Genomic DNA, 26,060 nt, shown 5'->3' with positions numbered 1-26,060 from the left:
CCGATCGACTTCCCCGCCGAGGGACCAATCAGCGGCGGAGGGGGGCGGGGCCTGGGCAGAACGAGCTCCACCAAATATTCCCAGTCGCGGACCCTTGCAGTTACTTTCCATCCAGGTTTCCGTGCAGACGTTGTGGCATCATCCTCCCTGCGTTTGTCTGCGGGCGTTTTTGCGGGGGAACGGATCAGCAGGATTGAGCTGAAACACTTGTTTTTTTTTTTCTGGTGGGGGAGGACCTCTAGTATGAGAACTTCCATTCCAGCTCTTTTGATTTATTTCATTCTCACATGTGATCATTTTCTTCATTTTGACCATCCGACCTCGTTATTTCGCCCTCATTTTTCTGCTGCTGTCACCCACAGTTTGTTGCTCACCACCACCAGCATCAGCTGAAAGGGGGATATCTCACCCTTCCACCACCAGCCATCCTTGTACTTTTCTCTGCCGCTGCTCTGGATTTTGGCGAGCATTTGGTGGACTATAACGCAGAGGGATTTATATTTGTATCGATTTCCATCTAAAGCCCGGTGCACCAGCGGACACCACCACTTTTCCTCTCCGAGGGATGTATAACAGCGGGTTGAAGTCTTGCGCCCTGATGAGGGGAGAATATTAACGCAGTGTCCGCTGAATGAACTACTGCCGTGCGCCTTTGGTTTTTGGAGCAGGTCTCTGATCTGGAGATGCTCTGATAGGGGTTTTTGGTCCGTGCGCATCCCCACTGGATCGGGATATAAGGTGAAGAAATTTCGGTCGGCTCTCTCTGGAGCGCTTGTCTTCTGATTTCTTTTTGAATGGACATACACATTTGGGGCTTTTTTTCGAGACGGATTGTGCATCCAAGCCGGAGGCACGTAGAATAACCATGGGGGACTCGATGTGGAGATATTATTTTGGAGTTTTGTTTATTGCCTTCAAAGTGGACTTGTGCCGGGCGCTCATCCTGGAGTCCATCTACTGGAACACAACAAACACCAAGTAAGTGGAGCGCAAGCCGCGCACATTACTGGCCCCCATAGCGCCGCACACGCTCTCCGTGTGGACACGATTTTATGACACAAAATAAGGCAATTTAATTTTGGTTGCATATACATATAAAACAACTCGACTCAAAATCCAGCCATAACCATTTAATGTAGCATGCCCACACAGGAGCAGAACAAAGAGCTCTCAGAATTGATGTAAATGTTCGAATTTATCCACGCCTTTTCAACTCATCATTTTTCCACGGCAGTGCGATCGCGTCTGGAAAGTCGGGTTTTGTCAAAATAAACACAGCTAGCTTGATCCTCTCGGTGCTTCTCAGAAAACCTCAATGATATGTTGAAATCCGGAATCAATCCCTGCCCGCTGTGCAGTTTATTTCGCACACTTTTTTCAACTGAGTTTGGGTTTTTCTTGCTTAATTGACAAGAATCGAGTTTAACCACGCAGGGCATTGCGCTTCCAAATGGTAAAGCAATCACCCGAAAACACATGTCAAGACAAAGGAGGCTATATTTAGCTGCTTAACTGATCCATTTATGTGTTTGTGCCTGGTCGCCGTTGGGGAATAGGGAATACGCACAGTGGACGGCGAAGGCCCGTTCGGCCGTGCGTTACGGTGGTATCCAACATGACACAAAACCCGCCTCGGAAGGTACCAGCTCAGTAGTTTGTTTTGTACATAGTTTTAATGAGCATATTTCTGTGCATTAGGTGATATGCGTGGCTCATTTTGAAATACATTTTAAAGGCAAAGCGCTTTTCTTGTCGGGATCACCAATAATTTCAAGTTACATGTATACAATTCATATTTAACAGGAACAGATCTGAATTAATTACAAATAGCAGAGCTGTAAAGGCGCTGAGCTCATGAGAATGCGCCTGTTTTCCCTCACAGTTGTGTTTCCACAGGATCATATATTTATTGTATTTTTTTTATCACCCGTATTGAAGATAATGATCATGATTCATGGTAGAACCAGTAGAGAAATGAAACCAGTTTGTTCCGACGAGGCGGAGGCTTGGTGGAGCTGATGGGACGTTACACCGGCCTCTTGTGCTTTGTTGCAGTTCGTGAAGGGTTCAAAATGGAATAATTCACTGAACAACGATGTGCATTTTGGAGTTATTTATGCTGGAAATATGGATAGTGTGAAGGAAACTTTTAATTTTAAAATCCAAGCTGCTGCTCTCCAACCATTTACAGAAGCCACAATGTAAAAGCTGCTATTGAATGCATGGTCCATACAGTGGAGTGCATGTTTCCAGCAGTGATCTTTACTGATCATCCGAAACAGGTCAAAGACAAACTAGATTTTCGTACTCCTGCATTTGTCCTCACACCCTCCAATCTAATGTAATCAGGCCCAGCTAAATATTCATCCAGGCCAAGAAAGGCGGTTAAACTCCTTTTCTGCAAATGGAGAAAGGTGTCTGTCTCCTGCTCTACACCCTGGTCTCGGCCCGCGGGGGGCGCCCGTCTTTGTGGCCGTTTCGTCACGGCTAAACTTCCAACTCCTTTCTAGAATTCAGCTTTAGGCTCCAGTGCAGCCAAAAGCCCCTCTCTCCCTCACTGAAACACTCACTGTGGGGGGAATGCTGATGGTCTAACAGGTGTCTATTGTAACAGGCTTCCGTGCGGGCTCCTGTAACTGCTGGAGATAAAGGTTAACGTGAGGCTGTGCACAGCCGTGCGCGCCGGGATGTCTGCCGTGTGTTTCAGGAGGATTTGTCTGCGGGAGTGGTCTGGGCTCTGCTTCTCCATATGCGGCAGCCTCGGCCTTCCAGCCTCTGGACTGCCACGGCCATCTGTGTCCAGACGCGTCGGTATCCAGACGGTGACGCACAAATTACTTAATTTTTAATAATAGAACATTAAACTTAATATAGGCTACAGTTGCACCGTGGACTCCTGTTTTCACCCACATGCAGCACTGTGCCTCCCAGTTGAGCTGTGATGTGAGTTTTTGAGACTATATATGATGACATTTAATGGCCATTTAATTTTGGAGGGTGATGATTAAACAACAACAACAACAAAAAAAGACAACAAATAGTTTAGCAGGAGGCATTGCTTGAGTCTGAGGTAGGGACAGAAGTGTAAAGCAGCAGACGACAGAAAGGAATCTATAGTTTTCATATATGGAAACGCTCATGTTTATGCTCTGCTCCCAGCAAGTCCTTTTTTTCCATTTTTTTTTAAAAACGTTTGTCCTTTCCATTTTTAAACTGCAACCCTGGCAGTGTAGTAGCCTATGCCATTTCACTTGGCATATCACATTTAATTGTGAAAAAGGAGCAAAAAGCAATAATAAAAGCGCGTCCAGCCTTGGAGCAAGTACAGGCCTCGGGCTGCCATAAATATACGTCCTGCGTTCCGGCGGAATTAGTGCGTGCGTTAGTGGAAGTTCTTGCGTCGCTTTTTTAAAATTTTTTTTTTAAAATCTGGCGAGCAGTTCAAAGGTAAAAGGCCAGAGAGTGATATCATTGGCCTTTTTGTGACTTTTTTGATTAGAGTATAAAGAGAATAAAATAAATGAAATGAATCTGAATGCCACCTGAGCGTTAGGCTGATTCAGCAAAAAATCTTTTCTTTAGGTTTTCATCATTACAAAGGAAGAGGTGGCAAGTTAGGAAGATCTACTCGTATTTTCACACTCAGTCCGATAACTAACTTTGTCTGGGAGTGTCGGCTCAATACCCAAACTTCTGTGATCCCCTTTTCACAGCTTGTTCAAAGTCCTCATGGCTGCTGCTCTGTAACAGAGAGCCTTAATATCTTTATTCAGCAGGTCAGCAATATGCTCAGCAGACCAAGTTGTCCCTGTCTCTGCGTCTCTCTTTTAGTTTGTGTTAGTCTTCCTCTTTGACTATTCAAAAAAGGATGAATGTTAGAAATGTGGAGTCTCCGGGCCAGTTTAATGCCTTTGTGTGTGTGTGTGTGTGTGTGTGTGTGTGTGTGTGTAGGCTGGGGGAGAGGATAAAGAAACAGCTAGCTCGCTCTCCCTCTCACTCCCTCAGTGTGTGCACTAAGTGTGCGTGCATCTATCAGTAAAAAAAATCCTTCACAGGGCCCGCGGCTGTCTCGATTAAACCTTTGTTGTTTGTGCTTTACTACTTTACTGCCCTTGTGCATGAACCCTCTAAGAAAAAAAAAAAAAAAGCAAGAGAATGACCCCACCACCTCCTCCTCCTCCTCACTCCGGTCTCCCCCACCATACATAGACACATCACATAGCACCACACACACCTCCTTCGTCTGGTAATCCATTTTGTAGTTGGGAGGGAGAAACAAAAAAGAGGCCTGCTTTACATGGTTTATGTAAAAAGAGAGCTCCCTCTACTCCACTGCAGTTCATTAAGAGATTACATAGAAGCCCCAAAGGCCCTTTGTGACCGGCCAGTCACGGGGGCACCTCTGTGGGTCCTTTTGTGAATGTTGGAAGGATGGAGGGAGGGAGGGAGGTGGCATAGAGATGCAGGTCTATCATGAATGACTGACGAGATCTTGTGCTGAATGTCGAAACGGTGCCCTTCCCCCCTTCCAGAACCTCCACCCTCACCCGTTAACTTTATTTCTTCTATTATCTTATTGGAAAGAATTATCCATTGTTTAAATGAGGCTAGCCGCTTCCCCCCAAAAAATAAAACAAAATGAACGAGCAATAGACTGAAATCCCGCCATGATTGTGTTCACACTGTTATTGTTGTAGAGGCTGACATTTTTTAAGATAATTGCCACAAGAAAAGTTACTGATTGAGATTGCGGTGAAATAACAGAGTGAGAAGAAAAAAGAGAGAAATGAAACTGAGCAGGAGTGAAGAAGGGAACAAAGCATCAGGGCCCCAGGGGGCAGGGTGGGTAATTATGTCTAGGCCTGCGCGGATCCCATCGGCCTGGATTACTGGATATAAGGTAGGGGCTGAAGGTACAGAGCACAGGCAGAACCAGAGTGAGGACGAAGCGAACCGAGGGGGTAGGGTGACACTCGATGTAAAGACCTCTGTCCTCTTGGCCGACAGAGGGCGAAAGCTTGGGCGCTGCAGAGAAACGCGGGTGGATTAACCCTTGTTGCAGCCCTGGCCTGGCCTCTTTGTCTGCCACCTTAATGAATCCGTGCGCTGCAGCTGGGATTCAGACACACATACAGCTGCCCTTGATCTGCAGTAAATATCCGCCCTCCCCTTGTTTTACTTTTTTCTCTTTTCTCATAATTCCAGGGCCACAGGGTGAGAGCATGGGAGGGGGGGAGGGGATTACACCTGGGCGGTCACTGCGGCTCTGTTTGGTCACACACAAATCTAACAATCCAGTGGTTTAAACAGAAAGTCAGGACGGCGAAAGAAGAGAGGGGGGTGATGTAGAGATGACACGGGGAAACAGAAAAGAGGGGTTTCGCACACATGAAACATCCTAAATTTTTACTGCGGCAGATGCACCTCAGAAAATACTGTCCCCCTTCCTTTTTTTCCTCCCCTTTCGCTTTGTTCCTTTTGCACCGAATGCTTCCTCTCTCCTCTCCAACATCCCTGCCACACACACTTAAAAAATGACAGCTAACTTAAAGGTGAGGGAGGTAGAGAAGGTAAATGTACGTTCAGATCTCACCCGGTGTCGTTCACCTGTGGTCCTGAAGCAGCGCACTTCCACCGCTTTGCTCAGCGCAAAAAGCATCCTAACACAAACATTTACAACTCACAAAAATTTCATCGATACACGTGTCATGGTTTCGAAGCTGGAGTTTGAACTGCTTTCAGTTGTATTATCTGTCCACTGCTTTAAAGTCTTCATCCAAGAAAAGCTGCGGTGGCTTTTTGTTTTTGCTGTCATGGTGCTCCTTCATTATGAAAATCATCCTAGAATTATAAAAGCTCAGACAGAATTCAGACACCCGTGTCTGTTCTCACCTTCTCACCAAGTATCCCGACAGTGCACTCCGAGAGGACACAAAATGAGGCCTGGCAGCTCTGTCCAGGTCCTCTGTTAACTTCTCTTACTGCTGAAAACGTTTCATTCCATGAACGATTCCTCAGTATGACAAAAGAATAATATTGTGTGAAATGACATAGAAAAAAAAGAAGCTAAATTCAGTTTTATTTCCACAAATGTTTCATAATTTATTTTGTAGTTTATCAATAGATAATACATAGCAAATCGTTAACTTTTCTAATAGTTACCATTTATCCAAATAATGTGGAATAAGCAGTAGGTGGTCAAAAGTTAATTGTGCCTAATAAAGAAATTAAAACAGTAAAAATTAGCAAATTCTTTCCTGACTGTTTTCCACATTCCTTTCACTATAACTGTATTCATAGTCTTGGGATACAGGATACTATTACTTCAGTCAACAATTGTTTACTTCAGTTAACAATTGTGAGTTTAATTGCCTTTAGTGCTTTTAATTCTTAATCTGTGTTGCGAGGCTGTGGGCTCTACACTCCAGTAATATTTATGATGGAATTGGGTATCTGAAGGGAGAGTTTGCAGAAAAATTGAGGGGGGCTGGGAGACAGAAGGGATGAAGGGCCAAGTATGCCTTAAAGCGTAGTGGGGAGGGTGGTCGAGGATGGGGATCAAATGTATTTAAAATCATGGCATGGCAGCACAAACTGTATTTGTTTTCGCTCCCCGCTGTCCCTTTATTCATCCTTTCTATACGTGGCAGTTCTGTGGGCCTCCGCAGCCTGTCTGAGTAACTTTGCAGACCTGGTGTTTTCTCCGATAGCGGCCATCACGCCAGGTGTCCAGTGTCCGACATCTCACGTCAGATCAGCAGAGTATCTAACTTGTCTTCATCTCCTCTCGCCATTTTTCCTACAGTTCTTTTGTGTGTGTGTGTTTTTAGCCAGACAGTCCGGAGTAGTTCATATTTACCCTTAATCAGCCTCTTGGCAGCTTATCTTTAAACCCACATTCAAAATGTTTTTCTTCTTCTGTGTCAGCGTTTATTGAATGCTCTCATTATACTCACTTTCCTGTAAAACAGCAGGCTGAAATGCAGCAGTGTAATAGAGAAGGTGTTGTGTGTTCGCCTCGTGAATTTGCCCCTGGCTACGGCTGATCTCAATTTTGAATTGTAAAAGAACAGACGAGAGCCGTTCTGATGACGTATCCTATATTCTGTCAAGAAGATCACACAGGATGCATGCCTACTGAAAGAGATCGGGAAATGCCAGGACGACATTTTCTTTTGCAGCTGTAACTATGTGTTTGCTGTGTGTAGGCCCAGTTATGTTTGATCTCCTGATGGTTGTCCAACTCCCACTAAAGATAGCATTCATGCTCGCAGGGCAGGAGTTCCAAGGCCCTGGTTGATAGTATTGTCAGAGAGGTGTTGTTCAAATTTGTCATCAGAAAAGATTGGATATTATTCACCTGATCACCTTTTAGTGCCGTGTATGTACAGTAGGTGTGGGTCTGTATGTGAGTGAGTTGAGTAAATGAAATAGACATTTATACTAGATGTATTCAGGGGTAAAGCCTAGAAGTGGCCACGGCCACCACACGGTACCGTCTGCCCACCGCACACAACCAGTACTGAAGCCTGTTTGAGAGCAATGCACATACTTATAGAACTCGAGTATATTACACCCAGTACGACGAGCAACTACTATTTTTCTGGCGGAAGCCATGCTGGAGCCATTTCTGTACAGCTTTAGTTCCCATACAGATGCATTTTAATAGCGCATCAACAATTAAAGAAGCAGAACTTTAGCAACTATTTTCCTATCTTAGTGTCAGATTGAATTTATTACAGACCTGAACTTTTTCTTTTTATTGCTGAATCTAACAATTATTGTCACAATCAATTAATCTGCCATATTTACATTTTTTTTTATTGAATTTCCCTTCTGGGATAAATAAAGTATTTTTAATTTAATTTAATTTCATTTCATTTCATTTCATTTCATTTCATTTCATTTCATTTCATTTCATTTCATTTCATTGATTTGTTTTGTCAATAAATACCAGAAATTTATGAAAAATATCTATTTCAGATGTAAGTATGGAGGAGGGAAGCATCAAGTCCTGACATTTGAATTGTTATGGTTTTACTTTTAAAAAAATCATGCAAATTATGAATCATTCACCAGAATAGCTGACAAATTGCTGCTGCTCTAGTTTCTTTAAATATAGCATTTTATCCTGAAGTCCAAACTCTACACTCCAGAGGACAGAAGATGCAGAAAGCATGCTGTCATCAGTGTCAGTTGCATGTGATCCAGACAAACTGAGCATGACACAAAATTGTGCTGTTGGATAGTAATCTGTCTACCACCTCTTTGTGGTAGACAGCAGAATATTTACACTCTTCTAGATCGCACTCTGTAGATAAGGCATGAGCTGCAATACGCGCACAGCAATGTTTAAAATAAGCACATGCATGCATGCTTTCACCCCTGTATAAACACACATGCCCACTTGCACGCATGAATGAACATCTCCAGCCATGCTCCTACACACACACACGCACAGGGTTAATGCATACACATACAGCTCCACAATATTTGTGTAGAAGTAAAACACCTAGGGCTTTTCAAAGGACCTTGCCTTTCTCTGCCTGTTTCTTTTTGTCTATTTCCCTCTCACTCAGTGCTCCACTTCTCTCCCCTCACTCTCCCTCTCCTCACACATACATGGAAGATGATGCTAGATGGCGCTGCGATGCATAGACATACATGGTCTTTCTCTCTCTCTCCCTATGTCTGTCACTGGACACACTGTACCACCACTGAGTACGTCCTGAGGGGGTGGGGGTGAGGGGCATAAAAAAATATTCGCTTGGCCTAGTTAGCCACTGCAGTGTGTGCATGTGCGTATATGTACTTCTATGTGTGTTTGCGTCCATGAGAGTGCACGTGCTTCTGCCAGAAGCAAAGAAGATGATGCATGCTGCAGAGGCAAGAAGGAATAATGTATTTGTCTGCATTTGTATGTTGAAAGCCAAAGTGTGTGTGGGACAGAGGTTGACAAAAGAAGTAGTGTGAAAAAAAAAAAAGATTTTGTGAGATTTCACAGTCGCTTTGTGTGTGTTTGCATAGAGTCATGAATAAAACTTTAAATACACTTGTAAAGACCATGTATATCATGGCAGAAATGAATTTCCAATGATTCATGATGATTAACTCATTTTTTTAATGACAGAATGATTGAGCCACACGGTCTTGGTCACAAAAAACATTCATGTTCCTTCATAAATTTATTATAAAGGTCTTTTGGAAATTAGACAAAATCTGCAGTGTCAAAATGTACATTCAGCAATGCTAATAACTGATTACATGTCTAATCTAAATCCTTAGTTCTAATTTAGACATTTCTTTACCATTTGTGATGTGTGTTTGGGGTCAATCTCTTGTTGAAACACCCAACTGTGACCAAGACCCAACCTTCTGTCTGATGATTTTAGTTTTTTTTTTGAACAATGTGGAGATATCCCTCCTTCATTACTCCGTTTACTTTGTGTAAAGCATTAGTTCCACTGGCACCAAAACAACCCCAAAGCAGAATACTACCACTATCGTGCTTGACATGCTTGGTGTTCTTGGGCTTAAAGGTTGGCTGACTCTTGACCATCCTGACCAACTGTCTCCCAGTGGCAGGTGATAGTTTGCATTTTCTTTCTGATTGTGGTAGTGACTCAACGGTACCATGCATTTAATACTTACAGTTGTTTGCACTGTTGATTTTGGGATCTAAACTATCTTTAAAATGGCTCCAAGTGACTTTCCTGACTTGTTCAAGTCAGCGACTTGCTTCTTCAGATCTGTACTCAGCTCCTCAGACTTTCCCATTGTGGCATTTGAGGCGCAGTCTCATAAGTGTATCAAATGATTGTTATTTGAATTAGTTCAGAGGACTCAGCAGCTGTAGCCAATTATAATTACAAAAAGCTAAGCGGCCATGTCACTTAGAAAATTTAACACAACTTTGTACATCAGCGACATTGATAATATAAGATGCTGCTCCATCCTTTAAATGTTAAGAATGGTTGTTTTCTTCCCATTCATGCAAGTATATATATATATATATATAGATATAGATATAGATATAGATGTATGAGGTGTTTCAGAAACGTTCCAGGACTGGTGTCACAAAAAATATATTTCAAGCCCAAACTACAAACTACAAGTTTTCCCCTACAGACGATCAATCAGCACGTCTACAAAGAGATCCTGCGGCGATTGCTTTGTTCAGTGCGCGAGAAGAGGTGAGAATTGTGGCAGGACGAGTCATGGCTGCTTCACCATGACAACACGCCTGTTCACAATGCCCTGAGCATCTGACAGTTCCTGGCTGAGAAGAACATCGACGTACTGGAGCAAACTCCCTACTCACCCCACCTGGCTCCATGGGATTTTTTTCTTCTTCCCCAAGCTCAAGGGGGTCATCAAGGGGACCCGTTTTAAAGATGTGGACGACATCAAGATGGCTGTGATGATGGTGCTGGGGAGAATTCTTCCAGGAGTGCATGGTAGCGTGGCAGAGAAGGCTGGGAAAGTGTGTTAGAAAACTTGTAGTCTGTTGGATTTGAAATATATCTTTTGTGACACCCATCCTGGAACTTTTCTGACACAGCTCATATATATTAATTTTCTATTATCAAAAAGGTACATTTTTCTTGTCCTTCCTTGCTTGAAAACCAGTACTTCAAGTGCATGTTTTACCGAGATGGTCCCCACTACATGTTCATATTGTTCATTTACATGTACCAGTATTCACAGCATGCCTTCAAAAGCCTCCTGGGCATGCGTAGTTAACTTTCCAAATTGTATTCAAGCATGGGGCAAATTTGTTTGGCAGATAAATACATGGTTTCACCTCTAACTCAGGCTCCAACTGTGAAAGTGTATGAGTGTGCAATCACAGGAATGCTGCAGGGGCTCTCGGTACCTGGAGACAAAATGGCAACATTATTTTACTTTGGGGAAGAATTTAGGGAAATTCAACTACACTCCCAGATAAAACCCCTCCAGGCTCTTTGTCTATTGTGTGTGTGTTTCCAATGCCATTACTGTTGTTGTGGATTTACCTCACAATGCTGGGTGTTTATTGTTTTTCCATTTCTGTTTTGCATGGCAATGTCGTTCCGCCATTTCCCTCACATCCGGCATGCGTGCGGCCTCCTCTCGGTTTATCCTGTTAGTTGTTTGGTCCTCCATCGCTGCCACAATGCTAGAAAAAAGCTCAGTGATTTTATCTTCTGATCTGGGGGTCACTTTGGACTACACATGTTCGCACACACACATCTCACATTCCACCACACTATCCTTCATCATCTAAAATTAATGGACACAATCACTAATTACCACATCAATAATTAAACTGACTTCTCTTTTTTGCAAGTATGGAGAGGCTCAATGGCAAACACTCCAATCCACAATGCATAATGAATGACTTCTCATCAGTTTTTCTATGTCTAACTAATATCCATCTCTCTCTCTGTCCTTGTTCTCCGCCTCCTTATGTTTCCTTCCAGATTTGTGCAAGGCCAAGGTGTGGTATTGTACCCCCAGATTGGGGATAAGTTGGACATTGTGTGCCCTCGCGTGGATGGTGGGATTGGCGAAGGCGTGGAGTATTACAAGGTGTACATGGTGCCCAGGGAGCAGCTGGAGAGCTGCACCATTACCAAGGCTGACACGCCACTCCTCAACTGTGTCAAGCCTGACCAGGATGTCAAGTTCACCCTCAAGTTTCAGGAGTTCAGCCCCAATCTGTGGGGACTGGAGTTCTTCAGAGGGAAAGACTACTACATCATCTGTAAGTACTTGTTCATCCCTTTCCTGAAGGGAGACTTAATTCAAGCTTCCATTCTTTAAGTGTCAAACAGCCTTGACCAGTTTAGCCATTTTTAAGAGTCACTTGGTTTGTGAAAAATCTGAAATGTCTGCATCTAGTTTGTTAGGTGTTTGTGGGTCTTTTGGATTCCTTCAAGATTCATCATTTTGTGGCATTAGCTAGTTGGTTGCACTTTGCAATTAGTTTATTATTGTTGTTGGAATTCCGACCAATATAAGCACAAAGTAAATATTTTCAATGTATTTGAAGTTGTACTAAAATACCACAGAGGAATCTGCAGTGTTTTCTCCCTTTGGAATTTGTTGCTTTTCTGAACCAAGCTGCTCGGTCGATCCAACACGAGTATTTCCAAGCCAAACCAAACCAGGAAAACTTGTGTGATAAGTAATTCTGATGTTTAAATACCTCAGTATACATAACACTTGTGCATGTCAAATTGTGAAATAGTGTCTTCCAGTCCCATGGTGCAGGTGTGGCCATTCTGCCTTACTGATTGTCTGTGATGTACTAACACCATCCTGGGAGGAAGCTCTGATGTGGTTTAGTGACGGCCCCCTGGTTTGAAACATGGGAGGTGGACTATACCATCTGTGTGGTGCTGATAGGGGTGTGTGTGTGTGTGTGTGGGTGGGGGGGGCGGGCGGTGGTGGAGGGGAGTTTTCGGGGGGGGGAGAGTTTGCGATTCGCTGCAGATAGGACCATCTGTGAGGCTCTGCCATAGCCATCTGTGAGCTGTCACAGTGGGGAAGGCCATGCTTCTGACTGAGTAGAAGGACGGGGAAGAAAGGAGAGTGAGGAGAGGATGAAAGAAGAGCAGAGAATATTGCTTCTTATCCAAACATTCTATTGTAGTGGAGGAAGTTGAATTTTGCAAAACGTGCAAATTTGAGAAAATTGTTTTGTAATGTACTGTAACCCTGCTTGAACTGAATGTAGTTGTCTGTGATTGCCTGCAGGTTATTTGCTTGGCAGGGCATGTTTTGAGTGTTTAAGTCCAGCAGGTATATCTGTGTATTCAGGCAAATCTGTCAGAAGGAGTAAAGCTGGTCAACATGCATGAGAATGGTTCTTAATTTTATTATTTTTTAGCTTTTATATATTCAGCTTGGTGGCAAAAAAGCTATATGGCCATATCTGATTGACTGAGCATCAGCATCAATACCCAGAGAAGCCGAACAGGCCATTCGATGTGGGTTGTGTGTGTGTGTGTGTGTGTGTGCTCAGGGACTACAAAGGCGATCAGCCTGCTCTCGTCTCCTCCTCGTCTCCCTCCATCCCAAACGCTGCACTTAATTATTGATGAGCTGATGCTGATGTTTGCTTAGCCCTGTTCTCCCGGTGCTCTGCCTCAGCTCCTGCAGCTGAATGCTATCATTTTGTGGTGGATCAGAACCTAGAAGACAGGGTTACATTCAGGTTAATGAGGAACACGGTTGCAGAGGTACTTGTGGATTGGAGAAGCAGTCAGATACAAGTGCATGTAGGCAAACATGTACACACGGTGATAATACACACACACACACACACACACACACACACACACACACACACTCACTCACTCAGGAGCCTGGAGCTTCAGCCTGAAGCTGCTCCTCTGTGCAAACACAGCTGTTGCTGTACATAGGACCTGTGACAACAACATTCCGCTTCATTCTATATCCATTCCTAAGATTATTAAATTTCCTACTGGCTCAAAGTAAAAAAACAAAAAAAAACCCTCCTCTTTATCGCCCTGTTGAGTCGACAAGTTGGAGCAGAAAGAAAGTGGGAAAGTTCAATTTGGATCTTGAAAAAGGGGGTCGGAAAATCCAATTTTGCAGTTCCTGCAAATTCCCTCCACCGACATCCCTACTTCTTCACCGCCTCCTCTTGTCACCACCATCCCGCCTCTCTTTTCCAGCTACCCAAAATGCTAATGTGAAGCTTAAAGAGGGAAGAGAGTGAGCTGCTTCTTCATTGAAGAGTGTCATTTTTTGCTGTTAATTGCTTCTCCTTGACTAGCTCTGGTCCCAGTTCTGCAGCTTTAACAGCCCACTGCAGTTTCATTGTGGTGTTATGTTGTATACTTTGCTCGGGTAAACACCAGGAGTAAAGACCAGGCAAACACCAAACAGAAAAAGAGAGAGTGAGAAAAAGAATGAGAGAAATGTGCAGACGTGTGTGTAGGTTGAATTGTGGCGCATTGCTTGCATTACCTTGCATTGTTCAGAGCCAGCCAGTTTGTGAGTCTTTGCTTGTAGGCATGATTGCTTTTATGTCTGTGTGGTGAACAAAAGGGGTATGGGACTTAATAGATACTTGTACTCTCTCTGTATACGCCCCCCTTACTCAAGCCTTGCTGTCTAAGATTCATCTGAGTGTGACATCGCCTCAGAAAAGTTCACTGCAAGGATTTCATCAGTCTTTTGGATTGAGCACTTGATACGTAATTAATTAACCAGCGTTTAATCCTCCATTTCTTCTTACAATTGCCAAGGCCCTCACATCAATGCTACGGATCTGAGTCTCCACCAATTGGATTAGCACTGCCTTGTGTTGAGTATTGTGCCAAGGCTAGACCTACATTAGATGGGTATGTTAGACCCCCCACACACACGTTTACATACAAATAACTGACATCAAGCCTCAGCATTGCATGTCTCAGCCACACGGTCAGATATGTTTCTTGTGCACCAATGAGGAAAAAGGTATTTATGTAAATCCTTTTCATATGTGTGAGTGCGGCTGTGAATTTGCAAACTTTGCGTCCTGTGTTTGCTTGCGTGCCTAGAAGGGTCGACTGTGTACATGCAGATTTGTCACCACGCTTTCTTGTGTTGCACATTTCTGTATCTGTGCATGCACGTGTGTTTGTGTGCCTTTTTAAAGTGGACGTGCACAATGCTGCTCCAGTTCAGAGCAGATGAGTTTGATGTGATTGTTTGCGGCAGCATGGCCTGCAGCCGAGAACCTAGTGAGCTAGATGATTACATGAGCTAAAGAGGGGGAGAGAGAGATGAATAAGGAGGGAAAGGGGGCAGAAAGAGTGACGAAAGCGAAAGAGAGCTAACGAGGGAGAGAGGAGAGGGAGGGAGGGAGGGAAGGAAAACGGAAAGAGAGCTAAAGAGCGAAGGAGGGAGTAGAGAGCTGAAGGGAATGGGGACACTGCAATAGATGCAATAAGAGAGATGAGTTAAAAAGGGCAGAACAAGGACAAGACTGCATTTACAGTCAGTGCAGAAATGCACAGGGAAATTTCATCAAGGCTTTAATCACCTTTTGCTTTGGTCACACAGAAAACAGGCACGCTTCCTCCTTGCTACTCCAAATCAAACATGAGCTGTGAGGGAGAAAATTCCTCTCTTTAAATTTGACATGAATTTAAAACACACTTTTGCGTTTTCGTCTGATTTGTGTGATTGGAACCATCAGTTCTTTGTTTACCCCAGTTCAGCAAGTTTCAGAGAATTAGAGTGGCGGTGGCGTTATTATCACATTATGAAAATGGGCGGCAGGAATAATCAGCTGTAGTCACTGCTACTTCGTGTCTGGAGAGAGAGGCTCTTGTTTGAACTCTGCTTTTTTGCACCTGAAATTGTAATTAAACCACTGCTTACTGCTATGCTAATTGAATGTTAACATAACCTTACCTCGAGTGGATTTAAATATTGGATTTAAAATGTTGATGTGTTGCAGAGGTGATAGCTAGGGCTGCTTGTCACACAGCTTTGATATTTATGGTGACTCATCTTTGCTCCGACTCATTTCTGAGGGTCACTGGGTCAAAGGCATCTCTTGTCATAGGCGATTAGGGCAGGTGGCTGTGACAGGCATTAACCAGCCTGTAACCCTTGCACTGTCATGATGTGTTCACGCTCCGCAGCAACCAGACAGATGGCAGTTACACTTACTGTTAAGATCGCAGCTTTAACTGTCTCTCTTGTTCTTCTTCTGTCTTTTTCCAACACATCCTCAACCTGTCCATACGTCCGTTCTCTGTCTCTTTGCAATACACTTTCTCCCCCTTCCTATCCATCCGACTGAGAGGCCTCTTCAGTCTGTTGTTGCCATGCCTTTGCTCTATTCCACTATTTATGAGTGGCCCAGCATTGTCTTTCAGTAGTGCATTGTGTATTAATTATACCCGGGGAATTTGCCAGTGCTTGCGAAGCAGCTTTCAAAGTATAATTTTCAAGCATTATTAAGGCTTTTCATACCAGACCACAAATAGTTCTGCTTTCACTCAGAGTTCTACAAAATATCTAGAATAATGGTGAAATCTAAAATCTCGAAAGTCATTAAAATGGCCATGAAGTTCTCCTTAGTGATAAATGACAGTGCAGTATTAGCTTATCATCATTGCCACAAAAATCCTATTATGGTCCAACACACGCCTTGAATGTTATATTCATTGCTATTGTATCACATACTTCCATACCTGCAAAAAATAATCAAAATAATTAACTACTAACTTAATTGACAGCAATTATGGCAATTGATCAATTCATTTGAGAAACTTTTGGACAAAAAAACCCCTAAATGCTCTGATTACAACAAAAAATGAATATTTTCTGGTTGTAGGAAGTTAATTCACAATAAAAATAATAATAAAAAAATGGCTACTTTCAGCTCTACATACTATTCTCTGCTCTTCCCATCTTTGCTGTGGCCAGCTCAGAAATCTGTAGAACTCGAGGTATTTTCCAAATAGCAATACGAGAAAGGAGGCAAAGTAGTCAGGAGTTCATTGTCTTTATCTGGATTGCAGCTCACAATAGTCTGTCTCGTTAAACACAAGGTGATTTTCCACTCTCTTGATTTGATAAACAGGAGAAAATGAAGTTAAGGAGGTTGAGGGTGTGTGGGAGCAGAGGGTGACTTGTGGTGTGTTTACGATGAGGAGGTAGGATTGCGGTTAGAGTGCATGTGTCCTTGTTGCATGCAAGTGATAATTTTACAGGTGGTTTCAACACACTGACACTCAAAGTGAGGACACTTCTTTAACACACTTCTGCCATGTGTTTGAGACTCCATGTGACTCGGGTGTGTGTGTGTACACTGGCACATTTTATACAGAACCGCTCAAGCTGTCACTTTGGTCTCAAGCGGTACTTTGTCACAGCCGGTGAGTGATTTTTTCCCCTTGTTGTGGGCTGTGTTTTGTGTGTGTATGCGAATGCCTGTGTTTGAGAGAATAGCATTTTCAAGCCAAAACCCAATCTTAACCACATTGGCAAATAGTGAAAAAATAGACTAACTGTCATAATTGAACAAATGCTGAGGAAATATGAGATGTAGCTTTCTGTTTCCTTGTCCTTCCTCTATCTTGTTTTTCTCTCCATGTGCTTACCAAAGATCACACACAAGCTGAAGCAGTGGCTTAGTCTTTTAGTTTTTTTCTTCTTTTTTCACCTTGCACTCCCTCACCTCTCTCACTTCCATTTAGCTGGTGACTAAATCCATTTTTGAAGGTCTTGCATGAACCAGGTCCCTCCCACCCACTTCCTCTCCTTCCACTTATCGTTACCTATTAGCTGGTTAATTCCAGCTAGCTGGTCTGTCAGCCAGTCCAGCCTAGCCTCTCTGACTGGACTGAGGAGGCCCAAGTCATTCAGCCAGCCTTAGCCCATTCAACAATCACATTCTGTTTAAATCCAAGTCAGGCTTGCCGGGACTGCAGCCTTGGCTCTCTCTGAGAGTGTGTGTTTTACTCCACATTTAAAGGGGAAGTACAATTTAAACTTTAAAATGAGACAGATCAAAGGATTTTTTTCCCCCCTGGTGTCTTTTAAATGTCAAAGAAATATTGCAGCCAAGTTTGGAAAGATTTGTTTTTGCAGGTTTGACGAGGAACAGGCTTCTGTTCTGTTACTTTCAGCGTAGATGGGTGCTGGTGTGTTAAATTCTTATGTAGGGCAAAGGGATGGAGAGAGCACATGGAGAAGAGGTGACACAAGTGCCTATATGTGAAGGAGATGAGATCGAAATGTATTTTCTGTGCAGCTCATTGCATTTCTCACCCTGTGAACTCGGACCTGTCAGGAACAAGCGGTTTTGTGCGTGCATTCACCTCAACCAGCCCCAAACATAACACACTCTCACTGTGCCCATTGCTCAGCAAAATACACAGAGTTAGGGTGGTTAATGACATTCTGCAGGATTGTAAAATACATGTGTGTCGTGCTAACAGGTTTATGAAATGACCACATGCGCATACACACATGCGCATACACACAGTCAGAGTAACAGGAGCACAAGCCTTTAAGGAGCTTTGTCTGTAATGTGCTTTTCGGTCTCCACTGAAAAGCCATAGGTCAGTTAGAGAAGGAGACGGGGGGAGAGAGGGGAGGCGAGATGGAGGGCAGGAGGGAGGGAGTCCTTGTTAACATGCTCTTTGTGTCCACTCCCATCACCATCTTATTGAAGCAGGGGGGATTCGGATCAAAATGATTGGTGGCAGGCAGGGAGGAAAAGGAAGCGAGAAAGAGAAAAGGGACAACAGGGAGGAGGAAGAGAAAGCAGACAACTGTGCAGACCTTAATTTTTCAAAGCTATTTAAATCAGGATGCTGCTGAAGCACCTGCCTTTCGGTTCCCTCGTAGCAATAGAAAAGCTTGCAGGAATGGGAGGAAGACATGAGGTGGCGATGAGGGGAGGGGTAAAAGTGGTTAAAGGAGGAACAGGGTGTATGAGAAGAAGGTGACGGCTGCAAGGTGGCTGCCCTAGAGAGGAGGATACTGTGGATGATGGGGTGTTGTTCAACTGAGGGGAGAGATGAGGAGGAGGAGGAGGAGAGGAAGCAGAGGGGAGCAGTGGGGGGGCGGTCGTAGTGAATGCGGGCCACTGAGTGCTGGCGGGAAGCCAAGCCACTAAGCCCTGGCAGCTCGTTAGCCTCTGTGTTACTGACCTGATAGACCACAAGCCCTACTACCCCCACCTCCCCTTTCCCTCTCTCTCCCTCCCTGCTCGCCTGTTCCCTGTCCCACTCAAGATCCACGCTCGCTGCACTTCTGTCCAGCAGCCTCTAGAGGTAGCACAGATTAAAGCATAAGAGCAGAGAGGCGGAGCAGCGGCTAATGGGCTCCCAGCTGATTGGGCTTCATCAGAGCGGCTTGCTCAGGCTATTGCATCTTGTCTTTGTGTGTGTCCATGTGGGTCACATCTGTAAAAGACTGACATAAGTATATATAGTAAAAAAAAAAAAAGGCAGTTTAAAATTTTCTCTGCTTCTCTGCTTCCTGGACCCATCTTGTCCCTCCTGTCACATGTGGGACGTCTCGCTCCTCCCCTCCAGATTCCTCTTCAGTCGTCTGCTGCTGTCTCGTAAACACAGTGTTTAGCAGCGAACTTCTGTTTTGCCCTGTGTTTAAATGCTTTTTGAGATCCTTTAAGCTCTTTTCATGTTAGGGCCATTGAGATATTTATTACCTCCCTCTGTTCCCTTAATTTCACTGCCTCTCCTGGAAAAGTGCCCTATTTTTTTTTCCTAAACATTTCTCATCCCCTCCTGTTTACATCCCTGCATTAAGAAGAAAAAAAAATCATGTTGTCAGCACATCTCTCCTTCTTCTTTAAGCCTGGCAGCAAGTTTGGTTTTCAAATCAGAGCATTTGAGTGCTTTTAAAATCCAAAAGTGTGTTCCTTAATAACTGGCTACTGCTCTCTGGGGTGTCGTTTACACTAATGCATGATAAGCCGCTGAATTTCCCGCAGCTTGCCAAGATGGCCAGTGTCATCTCAGTCCTCTCTCAGTCTTTTTCCCACCTCCTTTAACTGCCTCCTTCATGAAGCCCATCAGCACAGTTAGAGATATTACAGTCACAATTACTCAAGCTAATTGACTTTGGGGATGTGAAAAATACCGCTGGAGAGGAGCGACTGAGGTGATGAACGGGGAAATGGTGATTTTATTAAAGGGGGTATGAGTCATATCCTTCCGCAGCAGAAGGCATTCAGTGCTTCTGTTGTCTTTGGGAACTGACTGTTTTCGCGAGATAGGCTTAAGGCATATATGGCAACACAATTTCAACAACACATCCTTCTTCTACTAGATGCTTGCAGTGACAGCTAATTCTAACCCTGTTTTCTCTCTCATGTCTGCTTTAGCTACATCTAATGGCACCATGGAGGGCATCGACAACCAGGAGGGGGGAGTGTGCAAGACCAAGTCCATGAAGATAATCATGAAAGTGGGACAAAGTGAGTATTGTATAATTCAATAGAATTATAACCGTGAGTGCCTGCAAGCATGAGCAGGCAGTCACAATGCAGCACGTATATTGTACAAAATTGTGTGCGACTCTGAAAATGCCCTAATGAGGTCATGGGAGGCTGTGTAGCATACAGCTCCATCGTCTCCATGACACCTGGGGCTGCGATGGGGCAGGAAATGTAATCTAGCGGAAGTATAATGGACTCAAATACATGCACACACACACACACAGAAACAAATACAAACACACACACGTACACACAATTGTGTATGCTTGCATGCACACATGCACTGGTAGCATCTGCTGTTGTATAGTCTTTCAAATAGGTGGCTTCCTACACATACAAATCTAGCTTAGATGCACACAAATACATCATTCTCATGATCCATGTAACACCGACACACTCACCGAATGAGTGGGAATACTGCATACTGCCTGTGAAACGTGCACAGCAAGCCCCACATCCAGTCACACTGGACAAATCAGACCCTGGCCTTAATTGTGGCAATAATTATTCATATATCAGTTGTCTGGCTGCCACCTGGAATAGTAATTTCCCGGGTTCAGCCCTCTCGTCAACACCAGCTTTAGCGCTATTGAGAATAGCCGAAGGTCGGGAATTAATCTAAGCTGCTGCACACCGAGGAAGAAAAGAACAGGTGCTGAATAGGCCGAAAAATCAGTTGTGTCTCCAAGTACTACTGAAAATCAGTAGTATTTGGAGAGCTGCTTACAAATCAGCAGATTTATTAAGAGTTGTGTGGTTTCGTCACAGAGTTCAGCCAGGGAGTTCTAGCGATTATAACAGCAGATGCTCAGAGAATTACTCCACCATTTAACGTGACTGTTTTGGAGTCTGCTTGACTTTTCAAACCACTATACATGCTCTATTCAGAACCAAAAACACAAGCATTAACTACTTTTTGTGGTGGATTCCAGTGATATCTAGGTCATGAAGAGCTTAATTTGTAGGAACGGTTTGCGTTGATGTGGAACCAGTTGAAGGCGTTGGGGGGGCTAACCAGCAGTTAAACTATACCTGATGATCAGAATAGAGATCTACCTGGTTAATTTGACAAAGTCTCAAACTGTCCTTTTAATATGAGCCAAACAATATGGATATTCCCCGTTAATTCCTGTGCATCTTATCTGCATTTTTCAGATCCCTCTGACCCTATTTCACCCAAAGACAACCCCACCAGAGTACCGTATCCTCCCAAGCACTCAGATGGCAAGGGCACTTACAACCCTAACGACGTGTTGGAGAAACCAGGTGAGATGGACACTTTATGGCTTAAATCCTGGGAAAGTAGTAATTGAGTGGAGAATTTATTGAAACAATTTGGCATTTGGGAGCACAATTGGTTGGCCAGCTAAGAGCAGATAGCACGAGGTAAGTGTGTGTGTGTGGCAAGAGGAACAGATGTGTGTTTGAAGGAAAGAAAGGTCAGCAATTCATCGGCCAGTAATTGAATGTTGCCCATAAAACTGATAGGCATCTCTGGCCCCTCAAGGACTTATAAGGTATCTCCAGACTGGCCTCATTCCAGCTTTAACCCACTGCTTAAGTGACATTTTCAGGAAAATGATCTGATCGCTGTCTGCCATCTTTTTAACGACCTGTTCTGAGTACAGTTACACACTTGTTTCTGCACCAAATCACAACTTAGACAGACATGCAGCTATGGGCTGGCTGCTCACATCTCTGCTATTATATTGCAGGTAAAAATCTCATTTACAGTGAGTTGTGAGCAGAAAAAAGAAACAGGAAGGTCCTGAGAACATAAACAAGCTGACCTACATACAGTCCTCCAGTCCGTCCCCCATGTTCCGGATCACTGAGGGCGTGGCCTTGCCTTACATTCTCTGTTTTTACTTCAAAATTTGTTCGATGTCGAACACACAAACATGTGATTCGGCCATTAAATCCACACTGGCAGACACGAGCATCTTTCTCTCTGCATTTCTCGTCTTCGCTCATGCTTTTTTATGTCTTGTCCCTCCATCCTGGCCGATAGCAGAGCACATGGGCGTCAAAGTGGAATGGGCAGAGTGTCTGAGGCAGCATAATCCCCTTGTATAACAACGACAGGGTCCTTGCTTTGGGCTGCCTGCCATCGTATATCCACTCCCCACTACCACAGCTAAAGCACTTTTAGGCCCTTGGGAGAGCAGCGTCAGACAGGGGGACACAGTAATCCTGCCGGCTCAGGGAACACACTCTCATCCTGAGGAGAACAGAACAGACCCGCCCTTGAGTGTTGAATCTGAAATAGAGTGTCCATCGCTGGGAGTCAGAGCGCAGCTTGGCTTTCATAATTGATGTCCACTGATGACATCAAATATGCCTTTCTTATTTTCTTCTCTCTGGGGCTGTTAGTTAGAAAATGAAGTTACTTTTTATGTCTTTCAAAATGCAATTTATCTGAGTGCCATTTGCCTGTATCTCCCCAGCCATTGTATCTCTTGTCAGGCTGTGCTTGCCCTAGTTTCAAGGTTGCAGTCTTCACTGGCTGAATTTGAATAGCCACCGATCGAATGTGACCTTTATACAAAAGCTTTCTATAGACAGGCTTCATTCTCAGATGTGCTACTGGCCTGTTCTCTGTGCCTTTACTAAGAAATAATTAAAAGATGGTGAAGAAAATGAAAGGCAACGGCAGGGAAAGTCTGAGAAAAGGGAACTGCTTTTACTTCCTTTCCTCAAACAGCACCTAAGATCCCCCCGCCCCCATAGCTTTACAAGATCAGAACTGAGGGGCTACGCTCAATCTTTTCTGGCAATCTGATTAGCACACCCTGTTTACACAGTGACTGGTCAGGTGTGACAATAGGCAGAATGTAAAATTCTCTCAAGCGCTCATTTTCATGATGTGCACCATCAGATGTGCCTTTGACAAAAGACTGTTAGAAAATGCCATCCCCATTTGTACTGTACTGTTTTGCCACCCACTGCCCCTTGAGCTTTTGTTTGACACGTACACAACAAAAGCTTGCACATTTTACTAACTTTTGGTTTGTGTTGGTCTTCCAGATTCAGCGTCAAGAGAAAGCAACGACAACAACGGAAGCGGTGGAAAGTCGTCCAGTGTAATCGGCTCTGAGGTAGCCATCTTTGTCGGCATCGCCTCAGGCAGCGTCATCTTTATCATCATCATCATCATGCTGGTCCTGCTGCTGCTCAAGTACCGACGGCGGCACCGCAAGCACTCACCGCAGCATGCAGCCACGCTGTCTCTAAGCACCCTGGCCACACCTAAACGGAGTGGAGGGGGTGGAAACAATAACGGCTCGGAGCCCAGCGACATCATCATTCCGCTCAGGACTGCTGACAGCGTCTTCTGCCCGCACTATGAGAAGGTCAGCGGCGACTACGGACACCCAGTATACATAGTTCAGGAGATGCCGCCTCAGAGCCCGGCCAACATCTATTATAAAGTCTGAGGTGAAACTTTTAAAGGCAGGAACTGCAACAATCCACGGGCAGAGCAGGTTTTTGGTTTCGGCAGGCACCGCTGGCACACCCGCCAACAAACACTCTTGCTCTTTGTCTCTCTGTCTCTCTCACTCTGGCAACTCCTCCCTCTTTTCTCTCATGTTTTTGTCACAATTTTTTTCCTCAAAGTTTTGCTGATACCTTGTCACGCTGGTTCAGTCACAATCGATGTGGACGGGATTAGTGGAGGCCAGGAGAAAAGGCTGCTGTTGCCACTGCTGCTGTTCTGGGAAATAGAGAAGATGAGCTCTTCTTTCCCCAGTGTGGCAACTATTTTTGAATTTTTTTTTTTCTTCGTGCACTGCAGTCCGCATTCTGGAGGAGTTTTTGTGGGATCAGGAAGTTAGACAGATGCACAGTGTGTTTTTTTTAATCTTTGGGACAAATAGGCGTATATATGGAGAACAGACAAAAAATGAGGAGGAGACTTAACGGAGACGTATGGGCTGCCCAAGAACTCACAAAATGGCTGCCCTCCCTTGATGATCGCAGGCCAGAGAGACTGTGTGAATTTACCAGCTGGACCAGGAAGAGGGAGAGAGATTCTTACACTGACTTTTCCTGAGTGACTCACAACGATCACCCATTCACCCTGCCACCCACATGCTCACCCTCACAAACACACACATATTCACCCACACACACACAGACACACTGTCTCACTGGTAAGTGTGAACTGTTTGGGTTTAAGTGCAGATCACACCACTTCTACTCATTCCCAGATATGTTTTTAAATCAGATCTCTCAGATGTTACTTGAAGGTTTTCAGAAAAAAAAAACAGATTCCCTGTTGTTGTGAACATTTACTGGTTTTGTTTTCGGTCATATCTGGTTTTTGCCTCCTGGTATAGTCCAGATAGAGGTTTTCTTTTCCTTTAGGGACATTGTCATATGTGGTGTTCAAACACAAGTGACTCTACAGTGGCTAGGAGAGGCAAGAGCATGAAAAAAACTATCTCTTTATGAGAGGGTGCAAAAATGACGTCAGGTCTGCCCAAGTGGATTCTGGGAAGAGTGGAGGAACTTTCATATTACATAGTGCAGCACTTTTAACCCCTCTTTTATTCTTTGGTACCTCCACTCTCCACAGCGGTCCACAGAGAGAGACACAGTGATAGGTAGAGATGGGAGAGCAGCTGTAACCTGTCAGATTTAGTAGCGAGGGCTCGCCTCTTGAACCTGGGCTTTCTGTACAGGAAAGCTTTTTGGGGCAATAAGAAATCCAGTTCGCCTTACTGCCGTTTTTTTACGCATCAGGTGAAGTAGAGGCCCGAGATCTAGTTGAGGTTAGCATAGCTGGCTGAGACAGCTCTAGGTACTGTAATGTTTACCCATAGGGTCCAGTGATGATGAAGGTTGCCCAAGGGCCCAAAATCAGCATGACCGGTGCTCTCCTATTCTTGTTATTAAATAAAGCACAGGGACATCTACTTACATTGTCACTGCTTCTCAGTCTTCATTAGCATTTCCATGTTGTAAGTTTTTGATTTACTTCTTTCTTTTTTTTCCTTTTACTAAATAGATGTACATTTAAAAAAAAAAAAAGAAGAAAAAAAAGGACATTAAAAGATGAAAAATGAAAAATAAAAGCAGAATTTATTTATGATAGACACACAGAGCACAGTTGTTGTCAGGTGGTATGGAGAAGAAGAAGAAGAACAAGTAATGTTAATATATTATGGTATAAGTGCACATTATGCAATTTAGGTTTTTGATTATTTGATAACTCTTGACCCACTGAGTCCTGTATTTTCATGAGCTCGGTCTTGAGAAGGAGGACCAGGAAGGCGGCGAGGGGAGTAGAGTTATCTGACCCAAAATAGCTCACATTGGTGTACACAAGGGCAGAGTAGCTGTGTCTCCCACACTCACTCAGTGTAGCATCTCCCAAAGGATAAATCCCATGAACACCCAGTGCCCCTGATTCTCCTCATACATAACCTTCATGTTCTCTGTGTATGTTTGTGTGTGTGTGTGTGTGTGTGTGCGTGTGCGTGCGTGTGTGTGCATTTCAGTGACTTCATCTTCATTAATATCTTTGGCTTAGGATCCTAATTGTGATTTCAGCCTTTCTCGGAGCATATATCAGCCCATCGTAAACATCCTCATTTGTTCATGAAGAACATCAAATTTCACCGAAAAGCCAAGCCTTGTATAAACTGAGGTTTGTGCCTCTGCGAGGCTACAAAATCTGCAAATATGCAATTCTTATTTATTTTTTTAATCAATTCTGAGAAAAAAAAAAAACAACACCTATGGAAAGTGTTCTTAACCACTGAAAGATGTAACAACAAACCAACAACACAAAACTAGCAAAATTTGTAACACAAGCCTGCTGTTAGCTTTTATTTCCTGCATTTTTTGTAGTATTATTTGAACCTTTTCTGTTTTGACTATGTGCCGTAGTACAAAGATAAACTGTGAAAAATAAAACTATTAAAAAACATATGTACCACACCTACACAGGTATGAAGAAAAGGTTAAAAAATCACACGCATACAACAGAGAAATGGCTGTTTATTAGTTGCTGTCTGCGGCAGAATATGACAATCTTATTAGTTTTTTTGAATCTGGCGTCCTTTTCTTA

General features: G+C 43.8%; 1 protein-coding gene across 1 annotated transcript; it reads left to right on the top strand.

Moving 5' to 3' along the window:
• Nucleotides 1–195: 195 nt before the first annotated feature.
• Nucleotides 196–25,032, top strand: efnb2a (ephrin-B2a). Its single transcript, XM_008279845.1, has 5 exons — nucleotides 196–978; nucleotides 11,463–11,746; nucleotides 19,871–19,963; nucleotides 21,140–21,250; nucleotides 23,012–25,032. Exons 1-5 carry the CDS (start codon nucleotides 866–868, stop codon nucleotides 23,419–23,421), a joined length of 1,011 nt encoding a protein of 336 aa, XP_008278067.1. The 5' UTR covers nucleotides 196–865; the 3' UTR covers nucleotides 23,422–25,032.
• Nucleotides 25,033–26,060: the final 1,028 nt, after the last annotated feature.

This window comes from Stegastes partitus, unplaced genomic scaffold (genome assembly GCF_000690725.1).
Source record: "Stegastes partitus isolate 25-593 unplaced genomic scaffold, Stegastes_partitus-1.0.2 Scaffold172, whole genome shotgun sequence".
Lineage (NCBI taxonomy): Eukaryota > Metazoa > Chordata > Actinopteri > Pomacentridae > Stegastes > Stegastes partitus.
Note: the sequence above shows the minus strand (reverse complement) of the source record. Positions and strands in the feature narration are given on the sequence as shown.